This window comes from Neolamprologus brichardi, chromosome 6, assembly GCF_056152115.1.
Source record: "Neolamprologus brichardi isolate AB-2024 chromosome 6, ASM5615211v1, whole genome shotgun sequence".
Classification (NCBI taxonomy): Eukaryota; Metazoa; Chordata; class Actinopteri; order Cichliformes; family Cichlidae; genus Neolamprologus; species Neolamprologus brichardi.
In genome coordinates, this window is record NC_142109.1 from 9,980,355 (window position 1) to 9,996,126 (window position 15,772).

The 15,772-nt window shown below is 41.1% G+C and overlaps 1 protein-coding gene across 2 annotated transcripts in view; it reads left to right on the plus strand.

Annotated features, from left to right (window-relative positions):
* Positions 1 to 15,432, plus strand: part of prkcba (protein kinase C, beta a) — a 37,842-nt gene extending 22,410 nt beyond the window's left edge. Inside the window, exons 5-17 of one of the 2 annotated variants that reach the window (XM_087841647.1) lie at positions 2,179 to 2,307; positions 2,677 to 2,833; positions 3,145 to 3,279; positions 3,422 to 3,518; positions 3,628 to 3,771; positions 3,884 to 4,057; positions 4,253 to 4,344; positions 5,793 to 5,855; positions 5,957 to 6,095; positions 6,187 to 6,267; positions 6,368 to 6,475; positions 6,942 to 7,082; positions 14,197 to 15,432. In XM_087841647.1, coding sequence (XP_087697773.1) covers positions 2,179 to 2,307; positions 2,677 to 2,833; positions 3,145 to 3,279; positions 3,422 to 3,518; positions 3,628 to 3,771; positions 3,884 to 4,057; positions 4,253 to 4,344; positions 5,793 to 5,855; positions 5,957 to 6,095; positions 6,187 to 6,267; positions 6,368 to 6,475; positions 6,942 to 7,082; positions 14,197 to 14,349 — 1,613 coding nt within the window. In that variant the 3' untranslated portion in view covers positions 14,350 to 15,432. Of the gene's footprint in view, positions 1 to 2,178; positions 2,308 to 2,676; positions 2,834 to 3,144; positions 3,280 to 3,421; positions 3,519 to 3,627; positions 3,772 to 3,883; positions 4,058 to 4,252; positions 4,345 to 5,792; positions 5,856 to 5,956; positions 6,096 to 6,186; positions 6,268 to 6,367; positions 6,476 to 6,941; positions 7,083 to 7,523; positions 13,657 to 14,196 lie in introns of those variants that run through there. The other variant, XM_087841646.1, reaches the window with a different exon arrangement.
* Positions 15,433 to 15,772: the final 340 nt, after the last annotated feature.

Sequence of the window (15,772 nt, forward strand, 5' to 3'; positions counted from 1 at the left end):
TTTTAAGATTTCTTCACTTCTGTGGTAAAAAAATGGCAAATTCAGTGTGTTCAGTTTTTCACAATATAGATGAGCAAGGGCGAAAAAACTAATCCTGTTGCAGCATAGAGTGCAGTACAGGATACTCGGGCAAAGATCAACATTTCTGTCACCTAGAAGCTTTTCATTTGACAATAAAAGTTTATGCTGAAACTGACGTTTGTTAGATTATATCTGATCTGATATCAGATTTAGCCAAATCAGCCCATTTATCAGTTCTTTTCCTGTCCTGATCAGTTTTTTACTACAGAAGCTTCACTCTGTCGTTAATGCTTTACAGCATTAATGACACACATATTGCTCCAGCTAAAGTAAAGTTAAAGCTTCCACTGCTGAACACTGACTGCAGTTTGCATGCATACTTCACAATAATCAAGCTGCTCATAATATTCCCCCCCTCCATTTCTTTAGTTGTGTCACAAACAGTTTGTGTTGGCATGAAGAGGAAGTAGGTTACCTCTCTGCAATGCTATACTCAGGCCAGCATTATTTAGTGGGCAGATGTTTCCTCATTGTGCTTTGACTTTGCATCATGAAAATACAAGAGTACCTTATTTGACATAATTTACAAGCAGGTTTGGTTATTTATTAATCCATAGAAACACTCGAGTTGTTCATTAATTGTAAATGTATAATTATCATACAGAAGATGAGACTTATTTCTGTAAGTGTTGGCAGACAAGCACGAGTAGTCTTCAAGGTTTACAGTCTTTAATGGATTAATGGTTCTCATGGATGTGTTTAGTGCCTGTTGGAGATAATACATTGAAATCCACGGTCACAGAAACATTATTGTTACTGGAAAAGAAAACCTACAGAGAGCAAGAGATTAACTTCTCACTCTCCACCTTCAGAACCTCAACACCACCCACTGATTCAACAGAGTGGAGCAAAATGTGGTACATCAGAAATGTCTGCCATCTAGTGGACGTACCAAGAAATGACCAAGGGTTATTAGACTTGTCTGTGTTCTTGCATTGATCAAATTGTTTCCCACTTACTAGTCTGTAAAATAATGAGACTTAAACTGTATTCTACTCTCACTGTCCAGATTTAATGTTTAGCTGTGCCTTTTATTACTGATGACAAATCTTTAAACTTTTCTGACCGACCTGTGTATACAACACATGGCTTTAGTGTTGGTGCTCTTCGGCCCTCAAGCATTTTCTCTGGGCCAAGGTTCATTTAAAATGGACTGAGGAAAGTGGAAACCTGTTCTGTGGTCAAACGAATCGAAGTCTGAAATTTATTTTGGAAAACGTGGACGCCACATCCTGCAGACCATCCGGCTTGTCATCAGTGCTCAGTTCAAAAAGCCTGCATCTCTAATTGTATTGGAGTGCATTACTGTTTATGGAATTTGGCAGCTTGCACAACTAGAAAGGCAACATCAGATGACATCTTCTACAGGTGATGCCCTGCATATTTCACCAAGACAATGCTAAACCTCGTATTACAGCTATTACAACATCATTGGCTCCATAGCAGAGGAGCCCAGGTGCTGAACTTGCCTCCCTGAAGTCCAGTTCACCAACTGAAAGGATTTGGAGCATCCTCAGATCTCAGATGTTTGCAGACTTGCTGTTGCTACAGTGGTAGACATGCCCCTGTATTGAGAAGTGTTGCTCCTATCAAATTCATGATGAGCCAGTATATTTTTCTTAAAATGGTACATTTGATGTCTTTTCTGTGTTCTACTATGAATAAAGTATGGGTTTATGGATTTGATGGATAGATCTGTTTTTATTTACATATGTCAGGGACTATAGGATGGCTTTGGGGGAGAGTGAGGTCACATCTCTGGTTGCTCTGACCTAACGAGTATGGGTGATATTTGGTCTGGTGTCTGGGATCTGAGAGTTCAATAGTTTTCATTACTTTAAGTACCCAGCATGTTTTTACTTATTATCTAACTGTCTCCAAATTTACCTCTTTGTTTTTTTGATTAATTTTTTAAGCCCCCCGTGTCTGTTAGGGTGCAGCCCTAAATCTCTTTTAATCTGGCAATAAGGCACTGAAAGCCTTCCGGTAATTACTTTGGGGGGGGTTTAGGGCACAGACTGTCACATGTTAGACAGACTGTGATGATTGTGATTCATAGCCAACCTGCACAATTTTCCTCTCTCTCTCTCTGTTCAGACTGTATGATGAACATCCACAAGCGATGCGTCGCCAACGTCCCGAGCCTGTGCGGGACGGATCACACGGAAAGGCGAGGACGCATCCACATCTCTGCGCAGATCACTGACGACACTCTCACCGTCACCAGTGAGTGCTCCCACACACACGAGCGCACTGAGTGCCTCTCAAAGCTCTCTGCCAGCCTAAGACTAAAACCGGAAAGTCCATTAGTTGATCAATGATCCAACGATTGACCCACATTGCCACTGGGACATGCAGCCACGTGCCAGCGCTCCCTTTCAGACAGCTGTGGATTGATTATGGAACAGAAACTAAACTGTTGTTAAGTGTTGTCTAATGTGGCCAGAGTTATTTAGGGCAGGCTGAAGCTTTAGACATGGATGGGTTGCGCTAACACTTTGGGAAAGGACAAATTGCGGACAGTCTAAAAGTGTGCATTATCTTGGGATTTTCTGGCACTTATTTGTATTTATGTCCTCAACCTCCCCCCCACAGTCAAAGAGGCCAAGAACCTGGTGCCCATGGATCCCAATGGCCTGTCAGACCCCTACGTCAAGCTCAAGCTGATTCCCGATCCCAAGAGTGAGAGCAAGCAGAAGACAAAGACCATCAAATGCTCCCTCAACCCCACGTGGAACGAGACTTTCACTTTGTGAGACACCTTTTTGTTGAACATAACTTGCCTTTTGATTAAAGTTACTCACTTGGCCTCGTTTTGAGTCGCATATGCGCAAAGCTAACCGGAGCTCGTGCAAGTGACCCAGTCCTCTCTCCTCCTCCTGTTTGTGCTCGTTGTTTTTCGAGCTATTCTCGGGTAGGAAAGGTATGAAAAACTGATTTGCTGCATTGTTTTTAAGTTTGTACAGAGAGAGATGAGGACTGTGATCTCAGGTTTTCATTTTTAGCTATATTAGGAACACGCTTTATCTTCCGTTTGACTGTCCTCCATTTTTTTCCTTTTAGCAACCTCAAAGAAACTGACAAGGACCGCCGTCTGTCAGTAGAGGTCTGGGACTGGGATTTGACCAGCAGGAATGACTTCATGGGATCACTGTCCTTTGGGATCTCAGAGCTACAGAAACAAGGGATAGATGGATGGTGAGAAAATTACACAGGTGTAACTAGAAATGATACAGGCAGGACGTGCAGGGGTGTGAATGTTTAGGAGGCTTTGTTGTCATAGTCTGGTGATAATCCTGGATTTTGTCTGGCAATGCTCTGCTTTCATTCTGGGGTTTAGGTTTAAGCTGCTGTCCCAGGAGGAAGGAGAATACTTTAATGTTCCCGTCCAGCCAGAGGGAGAGGACGGTAATGAGGAGCTACGGCAAAGGTTTGAGGTAAGACTCACAGAAATCGACGAGAATGACGACTGGTTTAATTTGTGCTCTTGCCTATTTCTTGTTCTCTAATAAACTACGTCTTCCCCCTTCCCCATTTTAATTCTAGAGAGCGAGAGTGGGTCCAGGGAAGCCCACTGACTCCTCTTCTTCCTCCTCGGTGTGCAAGTACGACAGCAACGGCAATCAGGACCGCGTCAAGCTCTCAGATTTCAACTTCATCATGGTTCTGGGCAAGGGCAGCTTCGGCAAGGTGGGGCACGCGTCAGTAGAAATGTGATGTTTCTGATGTAAACATGGCAGCCGGTGGGCAGAATTAAATCTCTTTAAAACTCACTGATTTCCTTTGGTTGACTCCCTCAAAGGTGATGCTGGCTGAGAGGAAAGGCACAGATGAGTTGTACGCCATCAAAATCCTGAAAAAAGACGTGGTGATCCAAGACGATGACGTGGAGTGCACCATGGTGGAGAAGAGAGTCCTCGCCCTGTCAGGAAAACCACCTTTCCTCACTCAGCTGCACTCATGCTTCCAAACCATGGTGAGACAGCTTGAAGCGAGACCAGCTTCTTTCTTATCTTTTATAATGTTATCAGAGTGCTTTCCATGGCTTGTTTGCTTTGGTCTGTTTACTGTGTAAATTTGAACTGTGTAATTATCAGCCTGTCGGTAAACTGTGATTCTGAATAATTTATTCCTCTCTTCTGGTCTCCTGCTTCTTCTTTATTGCTCCTAGGACCGATTGTATTTTGTAATGGAGTATATTAATGGAGGAGACCTTATGTACCATATCCAACAGGTCGGCAAGTTTAAGGAGCCTCATGCTGTGTGAGTGCATGCGCGCGCGCGCGCGCGCACACACACACACACACACACACAAACACACAGACACACACAGTGAGTTTGATCAAATCTAGAAGAGAATCAAGCATTTCGATGCTCTTAAACAATCTCCCACTTAAGAAACTCAATGGTGATTTACAAAACAGAATTTGGCATCCAGAAATTGCCTTTCCTTAACTAATAAGTTTAGTTTCACATCAAAGTTGATGTGCCACGATTATCTTGTTTTTGCTTCTCCTCGTCTGTTCTTGCTTTTTTACTTATAAGTGATGCAACAATACTCCAAATTGCACTTCAGGACTAAGATAACTTTGCATATTCACAATTCCAAATAATCCTTTTTTATACATTACTGGATCTCGGTGCAGCTCGTCAGTTAATTCACTGTCTCAAACGAGCAGTTTTGGCTCTCCTCTTCCTTCCATTAAGTGAGCCACGCTTTGATAGGCTCCATCTTGCAAACAGAAGGTTTGAACAGCTGTGTTCCTGTGATGACCTTATTAAACATATCTGTTCTCATTGACTCAGTGTTTAGTCTGAAAGAAGAGCTTTTGACTTACATTGAGTGAGATAAAAAATTGCCATTTTATCTTCATATATAGCTGGAGAAAAAATAAATTTGACCCCCCTTGTTCACTTATAAAAGAAATGAACAGTCTTTATTTTTATGGTAGTTTCATTTAAGTGTAATTTAAGTGTAATATGTGCCCAATAAACATAACAGCTCAGGGAATCTTAGGGACTAACTACCGCAGCTCCACTTGGCTCATTAACGTAAGCAACATGTGCACGTGGCTAATTAGCATGACATTACATAATGCAAGTTAACAGAGCTTTTTCTCAGCCTGTATCTACACACATGGTGTTTACACAAGCACAATCAAAACATGCCCTTAATAGGAAATGTTTAAACAGATGGCGAGTTAAACTGTGTATTCCACCTCAAAGCTTTGCTAACATAGCTCCGTGTTAGCTACAGGGATGAAGCAGCACCTACCTTTTTCTGCCACTGTTGTCACATAATCCTTAACTGTCTGTATTTACATTCATGCACTCAGCAGCTGGTCTTCACATAATGCTGGCATCTTTGTTGAAGACTGTGCAAACTTAAGGTCTAGATAAACCTTTACCAGATGACAGGTTAACAGGCACTTCCTGTTTTAACACTTGCGCAGATCCGTGTATGAGGAGAGACGAGTTCCTTTGCAGTAAAAGCCCTGCAGCTCAGAAAGGTTATACTTTACTTAAAGTGGCAGCCAAAACTGTTATAAAATGAACTTTTTATGCATTTTGTGCGTTATACTTACAAACATTCGTGGTGCTTAAAAAATGAAAATGCACACTTTAACCTCTCTGAAGGGCTTCAATAGGAGAGATCAGAGCATCACCAAACACACCTTACAGTTAAAGACGGATGTTTGCCTCTGTTTTAGGTTCTATGCTGCTGAGATTGCCATCGGCCTGTTCTTCCTTCACTCCAAGGGCATTGTGTATCGGTGAGATGGTTTTTGAATCAGCTCGGCTACTCCCGTGTAGTTTCCGGTCCCTTTTAGTTTACAGATGTGAGTAACATCTGTGTGTTTGGATGTTTTTGCAGGGATCTGAAGCTGGACAATGTGATGCTGGACTCTGAGGGCCATATAAAGATTGCAGATTTTGGAATGTGTAAAGAAAACATGCTTGATGGCGTTACCACAAAGACTTTTTGTGGGACGCCAGACTACATCGCTCCAGAGGTGTGTTTTACGGGTTAGCCACTGTCTAGTTGTTGATTGGTTTATTTTAATCTTTCAGACATTGATTGCAACCCTATTCTTTCTCTTGCAGATCATAGCCTATCAGCCTTATGGGAAGTCTGTGGACTGGTGGGCTTTTGGAGTCCTGCTTTATGAAATGCTTGCTGGACAGGTTTGTATTCATCTACTGCTTACCCTCTTAAATGATTATTATTATTATTTTTTACCAAAACAACAACTAAAAAAAAGGCTCTGCATTTGTGCCTCTCTAGCCGCCTTTCGATGGTGAAGATGAAGATGAGCTTTTCCAGTCCATCATGGAGCATCACGTCTCATACCCTAAATCCATGTCCAAAGAAGCAGTTGCTATCTGCAAGGGGGTAAGAAAACATGCTTGCATGCGCATACATGCAGGGTAACTCCTAATGTGGCCCCTGAAACCTCTGCTTGTTTTTCACTCTGAGCACTGGAGGGTTCGTCATATTATAAAGGCTGCTGCGTGTTAGTGCGCACCCTCCAGCAGTGAGGCTGAACTGCCTCTTAACAGCTCGTGGCAGCAAACGATGATTGTACTTGTTTATTTGCCCTCCACACCTCCTCATCTGTGATATCTTTTTATTTGTTTACTAATGCGTTAAATAGTTACAGTACACATGAATAAAGATCACTGTTTTTCATTTCATTAATAATATTTTGCATGACATAATGACTCTGCATTGCTGTGTTTTAATTTAAAAATGCTGCCTTTATGTAATGCATACATGCTACAGATTGATTATGGGTCCGTTTTAAAGGACTAAACGAATACGACTCATCTTGCATTGTATGTCTGTGTGTAATCTCTAGCTGATGACCAAACACCCGGCTAAGCGTCTGGGCTGCGGCCCAGAAGGTGAGAGAGACATCAAGGAGCACGCCTTCTTCCGCTACATAGACTGGGAAAAACTGGAGAATAAGGAAGTCCAGCCGCCTTTCAAACCGAAAGCTGTGAGTATATGACACGCTGACTCACTTCAGCTGTTCACTTTATCAGCCTTCACTAAATGCCTTAGAAATCTTTGCACAGTAGTGAAGAAAATGCCACAGTTTGGTCAAACCTTTAAGGTAAGTTATCAGGATTAGTTTGCTCATCCTTCAAACCCAACCATCACCTGCCGTTGGTCACTACACTCACCAATGCAGAGCTGATTTATTTATTTATTTATTTTTTGTGAGTGTAGTCACCAATGATGAAGGCAGATTTCACCTGGCTCACGTATGGACCAATGGAAATCCACAGTTTCGGCTGTGAATGATTTGATTGGTTGATGCCATATTTTAGTTGTATTTCTCTTTTTTCTCTTTGTTGTTTGTTGTCCTTTTTTTCCTGTCATCCTTCATCAAACTCACTGCATCCCCCCGATCTCTCTCCTCTCCTCTCCATGGCAGTGTGGGCGTGATGGGGAGAACTTTGACCGCTTTTTCACACGCCATCCCCCAGAGCTGACCCCCCCAGATCAGGACGTTATAGTCAACCTGGACCAGCAAGAATTCCAAGGCTTCTCATTTGTTAACCCTGAGTACTCCTACACAGATCACTGACCATGCCGCATATTACTGGTCTGCATTAGTATCTCTTGCACCACACATACTGTACAAAAAAATAAATAAATCACAATTTCATATTTCATATTGTATTTGGAAGGGTGAAAGAAATCACTCAACATTTTGGGAAATGTGTCTTTTCCTTTTAACTCATCACAATTTGATAGCAAATAATATCACTCTAGTGTTAATGTACGTGGCGTTGTAGCTAGGTAGGGATTAAGCCTCAGTCACACACTTCCCAACCCCCTGGCAATGTAAAACGTGTGTTCTCTGACTGGTTGGAGACTGGTTGCTGGCTGTTGCTAGGTAAAAGCGTTGCACAGAGGTTGCTGCACCCAAAACCTGCATGCTATTTCTACGTGGAAGATGCCAAATATTTTCTATAGTTACTCTCCAAATTTTAGTGAAACTTAAAAAAAGACAGTTTGCATTTAAAGTAAAAGTTGTGCTTTTTTAAAAATATTTTGGTTGCAGCAGTAAGACACAACTTTTACTTTAAAGGCAAACATTTTGCAAGTACTGTGAGTCTTTTCAGACAAATCTGCGTGTTCCATATAAGCTAACTGCATGGAGGTTTTCAGCCCACAGCCCTCTTTGTGACCAATTTCACCTAGCAACAGCCAGCAACCTCTTACCAACTGGTCACAGAATACGCGCTTTTCCTTAGCATCAGGTGGTTACCAGGGGTTGCTGACCAGCAGTTAGCATTAAGTTTGGAAGCACCTAGAAATAGCTAGCCTGGCTCTTTCTAATCTCAACAATAAGATAACCAGAAGTAAAGCAGATTAACACGTCTCTGTGGTTTCACAGATATGCAACACAACAAAGCTGCAAGTTGTGGCTTAAACTCATAAACAAAGCAGTACAACTGTCTCGCTTTATGGGGAAGCTAGCAAGCACACTAGCACAGATATCCTGGTTGGTAAAATAGTGTTACATGATATAAAACCTCCCTAAGTTGCTGAAAGGACATCAGTGGCCTGTAAGGAAAGAGCCACATGACAGATGATGACACTGAAAGGTAGCATTTAGCTGTCCTTGAGCAACCTGGTTGGTTTACCTTCTGGCACTGCTGTAAAGTTTGATAGGTAGCACATAAACAGCAACCCATTAAAAGTATAACTCCTAAACAACTTGATTACCAACTTTTAAATATTACAAAGCAGGGTGGTATCTTTTTAGTTAATATGTTAATATTAAAAATAACTATTCCAGTCTGTTATGCTTTTTGTACAAATTAGCATGAATTTGCACAGTTAAACTGCTAGCGAGCACAAACGGTTAACAGTGCTAAACATTGAGTAACAATTTATATTTTGAAGATTGTTAGCTACAAACAGTAAAACATTAGTCTAGCTGCCAGTTTGTTTGTTTTTTATACACATTGCACAAAGAAAAAAAATAAAAGACTTGGTTAGCAGTTAGCCACTAGCTCATTAATCTAGCTTTGCTAACCCTCTCAGTTTAATAACCTTTGCCTTGCAGGTTGCTACATTTGCTTTAAAGATTAAAACATTAAATAAACGATTTCTGTGTAGTTAATGGTAGTTATTGTTGCCACATTAGTGAGGAGAACCAGGCTAGCTCGTCCCCCCCAGCTTCCATTTTTCACAGTAAACCAGGCTAACACCTCTGCATAAACATGGGTGATATTTATCATCTCATCTGACTTTCAGAAAAAAATTTAATCGGATGTATTTCTTGTATTTCCTAAATAATGTTCACACATGAAATGCAGACAGGTGCTCCACTGAAATGCGACTAAAATAATCAAGTGTCAAGGTGCCAGTAGGCGGCTAATCTTGTTTGCAGCAGCGACACTGTTCTGAGTTTATTGTAGTTTAGCACGTCACGTTACACTGCTGCTCTTGTAGCAGCTCTACTGGCTGTATTTTTATCTTTAGTACAGACATGTTGCTCGCTCCTAAATGCCACACGGCTGCTCACACCAGCAGGCTGATGTCGGAGTCAGACCTCAGGGGCGACTTTAGCCTGCTCCGTCTCTATGTTGCCCTCCTTTGTAATTGCATATTGACTATGACAACCTATCGGTGATATTGATGAGTGTACTATGATCACATGTTGGTAATTCATGCAGTGTAAGTGAAAATTGACCAATTGCTTTGCTATGATTGTTTGACTACTAATCATTTTTCCGAATGTTTACTTTTGTCTAAAATCTGCGTCAACTTAGTGATTTTTTTTTTTTTTAAATTTCATTGTTTGTTTGGGGGTTTTTTTGTTTTCTTTCTTCTTTTTTTTTTTAAAGCTCTTCTCATGATCAATTTCCGAAAACAATCTCCACAGTTACATTGTTTTTAATGACAGAGATCATATCTCTTTGCTTGTGCACAACCATCTTTGGAGAATTTCACATATGATGAAGGTGTTTAGAGTTTTGTGAAGTCGGTAGTCTGTTAGCTTACAGAAACAGGATGTCCAAAAGTGCCAAAATAAAGTCCAGAATTCACAAGGCTGTGAAACAACTCAACAACTGTGATGAAGGCAGCCATTTTGTGCCATTTTGCAGTACATGTATAATTATAATATGCATTATAGTTTCTGTTCACAAGTAATACAATATCCCATAATTTTCATATATCAAATGAACTGTCTGAGTTGTATTAAACTTTTGTAACTGTGTAACGATGCAGGGTAGTAACAGTGTGTCAAATGATGTTCTTTGAGCTCGTATCAAAAAGAAAAGAAAAAAAAGAAGAGACAGGAAGGCGATATCAAAGGGTTTGTTTTACAAAAATGCTTCTTGAAAAACTATTCTTCCAGATGAAAAAGCGCTTATTGTGATGATGGCAATGGTGAGGAATACATGTTGAAATAACAAGAGAGAGTGCAGAGAAAATTATACATATATATATATATATTGAGTTCTATATATCAGAGAGATACTGTATTTGGATACATTGTTTCTGGATGAGAGAGATGCTTCAGTGGATTGTGTAATTGTCCTGTATGACTGGAAACTGATAATATACTCACTGATGCCTACCAGACTACTTCTGCTGTGTCTGCTTTGTTAATGTTGTTGCACCCAAACACAGTGCATCAGATACCCCCATCCAAGCAGAGGGACCACAAATTCTCAGTGGTCTGTGAAAAGTCCCCTAACTCATCACATAAATTCAGACTTGGTTTGGGAAAAGTGTCATTTAACACGCATACAGTGCAGAATAACAACAGCTAATATCTGCTAGGCTGCCCTCATTCACAATAGTTATGAAAGCTTTAGCACAATTTTTAAAGCTTTCCCAAAGGCCAGAGACGGATGGATGTAGCGACAGTGATAACACCCACTAGTTAATGAAGTCCCCAGTTTAAAGCTTCTGCCACCAACAACAATAAAACACCTTTTTTTCTGACAAACGAGATAACTAAATAAAAGCTATGATCAAAATGCCCCTTTGACACTTTTGTTAGTGAATAAAAACAAGATGAAAATGTTCCGATCCAAACTGATTGGGCTGTGTAGAAAGGCAGGACGAGTTTGGAGGTGATCCAGTCAGAAGTAATATCCCATGCTTCTGGTTTCTCGTGAAAACGTGAAAAGATTTTAATGCTTGAGATGAAGGAAAGAGCAAACATATGGAAACGTTTCACAGTTGATGTCATGGGAAATAAGACGCTTTGTAAACCACGTGGAGCAGCTCTCACCGGTAAAAACACATTTACACTTTATAATTTAGTCGAATGAATCAACTTTGGGTTTAGTCTGTGATAATCTTTTATTTAGTCAACAAAAACTAAAAGAATTTGGATGCCTAAATAATGATTGAAACTACATTTTTGTAATAAAAAGACTGAAACTGCATGCTCATTGGCTAACGACTAATCAATCACAATGAACCGTGAACTTAAAAAAAAAAAAAAAAAAAAAAAAAGATTAAAAAAATTATCATCTTTTTAATTCAGTATGACATGAAAGGAGTGACTGAGCAGATAAACTGGAGCAGGAAAATGTTTACTGAGGTCAGGCGGCGCTTTGCCCTTAAATTTATAGAGGACCGGAAGTCATTTTTTTCAATTCCAGCTATCGCCCCCTGCTGGCTGTTAAAAAGAACGCAGGTTTTCGGCACAGTTTTAAGCTACGTCCTTGTTTTACGCTGTCTGTGGTCGAGACGTAGTAGGACACTAGTGAGCCCTTTAAAAGGTCAGTGTAGGAAATTTCTGGATTTCGTCACATCGCTGTTACTGTTGTCTGAGTTGAGGTTGGACTGCCGGACAGTTGCACATTTTTTATTTGTTGACGCATCAAGTCATTTAAAATGGCTCTGCTGTGATACTTGGTCAATAGTGAAATTACTACTCCTGTATTTGAATGGAGTCTTCTTACATCTGGATGCTCGACTATTTTGTGAAAACACCTGCAGCAGCTTTATGAAGATTGAACCCACCGCACGGCCAAAATAATTCTAATGGTTTCATGTAGACGTATGAAAAATGTAATAAAAATGTATAAAACTTGAATGGTTTAACTGTGGCACCGACAAAATTTTATCAGTCACAGGTTTAAACTGATTTATTGGCGTCTTTAAAGCTTGTGACACATAAACCATCAGTCCGATTTATAAATCGTTAAACATAAATCCAAATATACTGTGTGATTATTGTTACTCAGTCTCCTTACACAAAGTTTTAATCAATGAATCAATGAAACACTCTGAAGCCACAAACATACACTTGCTTCGTGCACTAATGGTGAACACATGGACCAGTGGTAGTGATGAGGAAAGTCATTTCAGCTGGAAGCCCTGTGATGAAACGAGGAGGTAGGAAACTAAAACTCTGTGTGTGTGTGTGTGAGTGTGTGTGTCTTGGGCTCACTGCTTCACCTCCCTGTGTGAAATCCTTTCGGTTGTGGTCCTCAGCAGGTCTCTTTTATCGATCCTCGTCTGCTCTGTACTGGAACATTTCCTCTCTCTCTCTCTTGCTCTGGAAGTTTGTCTTGGGTCTTTCTGCATCTGTGCTGTTGAAGTTGTTCAGGGTGGTCTCTTTGACTGTGTTTCTGGGTTCGTCCGCAGGGTGTGTTTTGTTTGTTATCCACTTGCTTTCTCAGTCTATTTGGAATCTGATCTGTCGTGCTCAGTCTAACAGTTTTGGTGGTGCCACCTTTTACTAGTGATCAGAGGTGTGGACTACACTGGACTCTGACATCAAAACGCACACGCAGCCCACACGACTGATTCATAAAAAAATAGCCAGATGTTCATATGGACACTGAAACAGATGATGACAGGAAACCTTAAAAGACCAGTAAGAAAAAGTGAGGATATCAGGATACCAAATCAGTTTGAGTGTTCATATGAATGTTAGATTATTGTTTTAACTTTAAGTCCTTTGACCTGAAATGACTTTATATCACCTCAACCCAAAGACTAAAGCTGACCTGATCAATATAATCACATTATGACCATTTCACAGAGTTTCCCTATTAAGACAAACTCAAGGGGTCGAGTCTTCATTTGCCCTCAGCTCTACGAAGCGTTTTTGCAGACTTCAGATCATCAGTTTGGATTTAAAAGCTTTGCTCTTACATGCTGCTGACGTCAAACTTGAAAGCATGAAAAACTGAATCAGTTAAATCCCAAAAGGTTGATTCTGTTCATCTGGACGCAGCGTTTTCAGCAGGAGTCACTTCTTCAGTCTCAGCTGACTGCAGGTTTCCCCAACCTTATAAACAGTACATTTGCACAATAACTGAAACCAGCCCAATAAATGAACAATGGGCTGTGAGGTCAGTTCCTTCATCATTAATACGCAAATTGTCATGACCATTGATCAAAGACCATGAGTACCATTTACAGAGAGTTGGGGAATGGCTGCAATCTCAGCATTTTAAGATGACAAAAGATGTACCCTTAGGCCCCCCCCTCGATTCAGAGATGGTCTTTCCCTTTCCATGTAAATGGCTTTCTTGACTCTGCGCTCAAACCAGCGTTCCTCCCTGTCCAGGATGTGTACATCCTCATCCAGATGAACAGAATCAATCTTTAGGATTTACTTACCTGGATGATTGAGCATCAATCAGTTAAAGTGTCATGACTGTGGACGTGTATAATCAGTCCATCATTGGTCATTTACACTGCAGAAAAAGAGTAGCAAGTGGAGCTGAGGCCTATAAACTTTAAGCCAAAAACACAAGACCGCAGCTCGTTGAAGCAGGTTTTCAGGATATTTTAGTGTTTTATGGACTGATTTTGAATTCATCACATGATTTTAGACGTTGAATTTGACTTTCTAGACTTCAGGCACTAGACACTGACTTTGTCCCACCTCTGGAAATGATCAAACTGTGTCTTTGCTTGTGTCACAAGTATTTGCCTCCTCCTCTACGCTTCATCTTTGTGCTTTTTCTAACATAGATGTTCTAATTCCTTGTTGTCAACCCTCTGTCTGAACCGCCTTTTAAAAAAACCTCTTTTACAAATACGCTCTAACTTTATTCTCTTTCTTCCTTCTTTCTGTTTTTGTTTTTTTTTTTTGTGCGTGTGTGTGTCAGAAAACACGCAGAGACGTCTGCAACTTCGACAAGGAGTTTACAAAGATGGTGGTGGAGCTGACGCCAACAGACAAGCTCTTCATCATGAACCTTGACCAGAACGAGTTTCAAGGCTTCTCCTACACCAACCCAGAATTCATCATACAAGTCTGATGACTTCCGGCTGGTTAGAGGCAGCCTCGGCCAGACTTTACTCCAGCTTGTACAGCCCAGCCACATTTCATTAAAGACCCATCCAGCATCAGATCAGGACTCAGAGCCGCGCCGTCTTCAGTCTCGACCCACACCAGCATCTAAACTGGGCAATCATAAACCGTCACATTAGCTCCACAAACACACAGACAGCAGTGTGAAACAAAGCCCGCTGGTGGCCAGTTTCCAGAAAACTCCAGGTGGTTAGCATTCCCAGTACCTCACAGTGAGCCGGTCAGTATGAAGAGCGGTGATCAAGAGTCCCAGTGAATGTGCTAATAGTGTGTACGTGCTCTATTGATCACCAACAAGAGTGTCTGTTTACTTGATTTTCTTCTCTTCAGCCTGTGGAAGTTGCATCATGAGCCTGCAATGATCAATATGTACATGCACGCTCGCTCACACACACGTGTGTCTGTGCAGGCTGCGGTTTGGAGGAAGGTGGGTTTTAAATTCAAAAAGCTCTGATTTATAACCTCATGTCTAAGTTAGTCCTGAACTTAGTCTTAAGCACGTTTCGTCTTCCAAATTGATGCAAAAATAAAAATTAAAAAAGGAAAAAAAAAAAGACCCCCCCACCCCAAATGCCTGTTTTGGCAGAGATATTTAAAAACGTCTTTCTCTAGCTTAATCTCTTTCTCTATGGCACTGTGTACGTATGCGGTGGGTTAGTGCTGTAGGCCTATACAGTCTTTGTGGTGCCGCTCCTCTATGCATGCCATGTTTGTTGGTCCAGTAGTTTAAAGACTCGCTTTCGACCTCTCGGACCTCGTCAGGTGTCCAGAGTCAGTTCTGAAATATCCAAAATCAAAGTTTTAGTTCCCACTCTGAATGCTGTATCTCTTAATAGTGTTTTGAATATGCGTGGCTACACAGTTTGCTTTACAAAGCACGGAGCAAAGACTGTCTGGCTGTCTGTAAATGAGCGTATCGATGTAACGGTGCTGTATGACCTGTGTTTGTGTGTATGTGTGAATAGGAACGGGATGTAGAGCTAGAAGTGTTTTTCATGTTATCGTGCACTTCTCTACTATTCCTCACCCCCCCCCCCCCCCCCTTTCTCTCTTCCCCTCCTTCTCCTCCTCCTCCTTCCCTTAAATCTTCTTTTGATCTCCGTCCCCGCCTCCCCCCCGGTTAACGTTCATATCATTTTAAGGAAATGTGATAAGACGAGAAAGAAAGAGGGAGGGCAAAAGATGGGGCAGTAAAGTGTTAACTATGCAAAAAGGCAGGAGGAGGAGGAAGTGGGCAACTTTTATTAAGCAACCAAGGGATTGTGTAAATGGACAGTGTACATGTGTTGCATGCGCTGTGTTTACCTGCGCGTGAGAGACACCTGCAGAAAGATGCATTAAAATGAATTATCATAAAACATTCCAGAAAC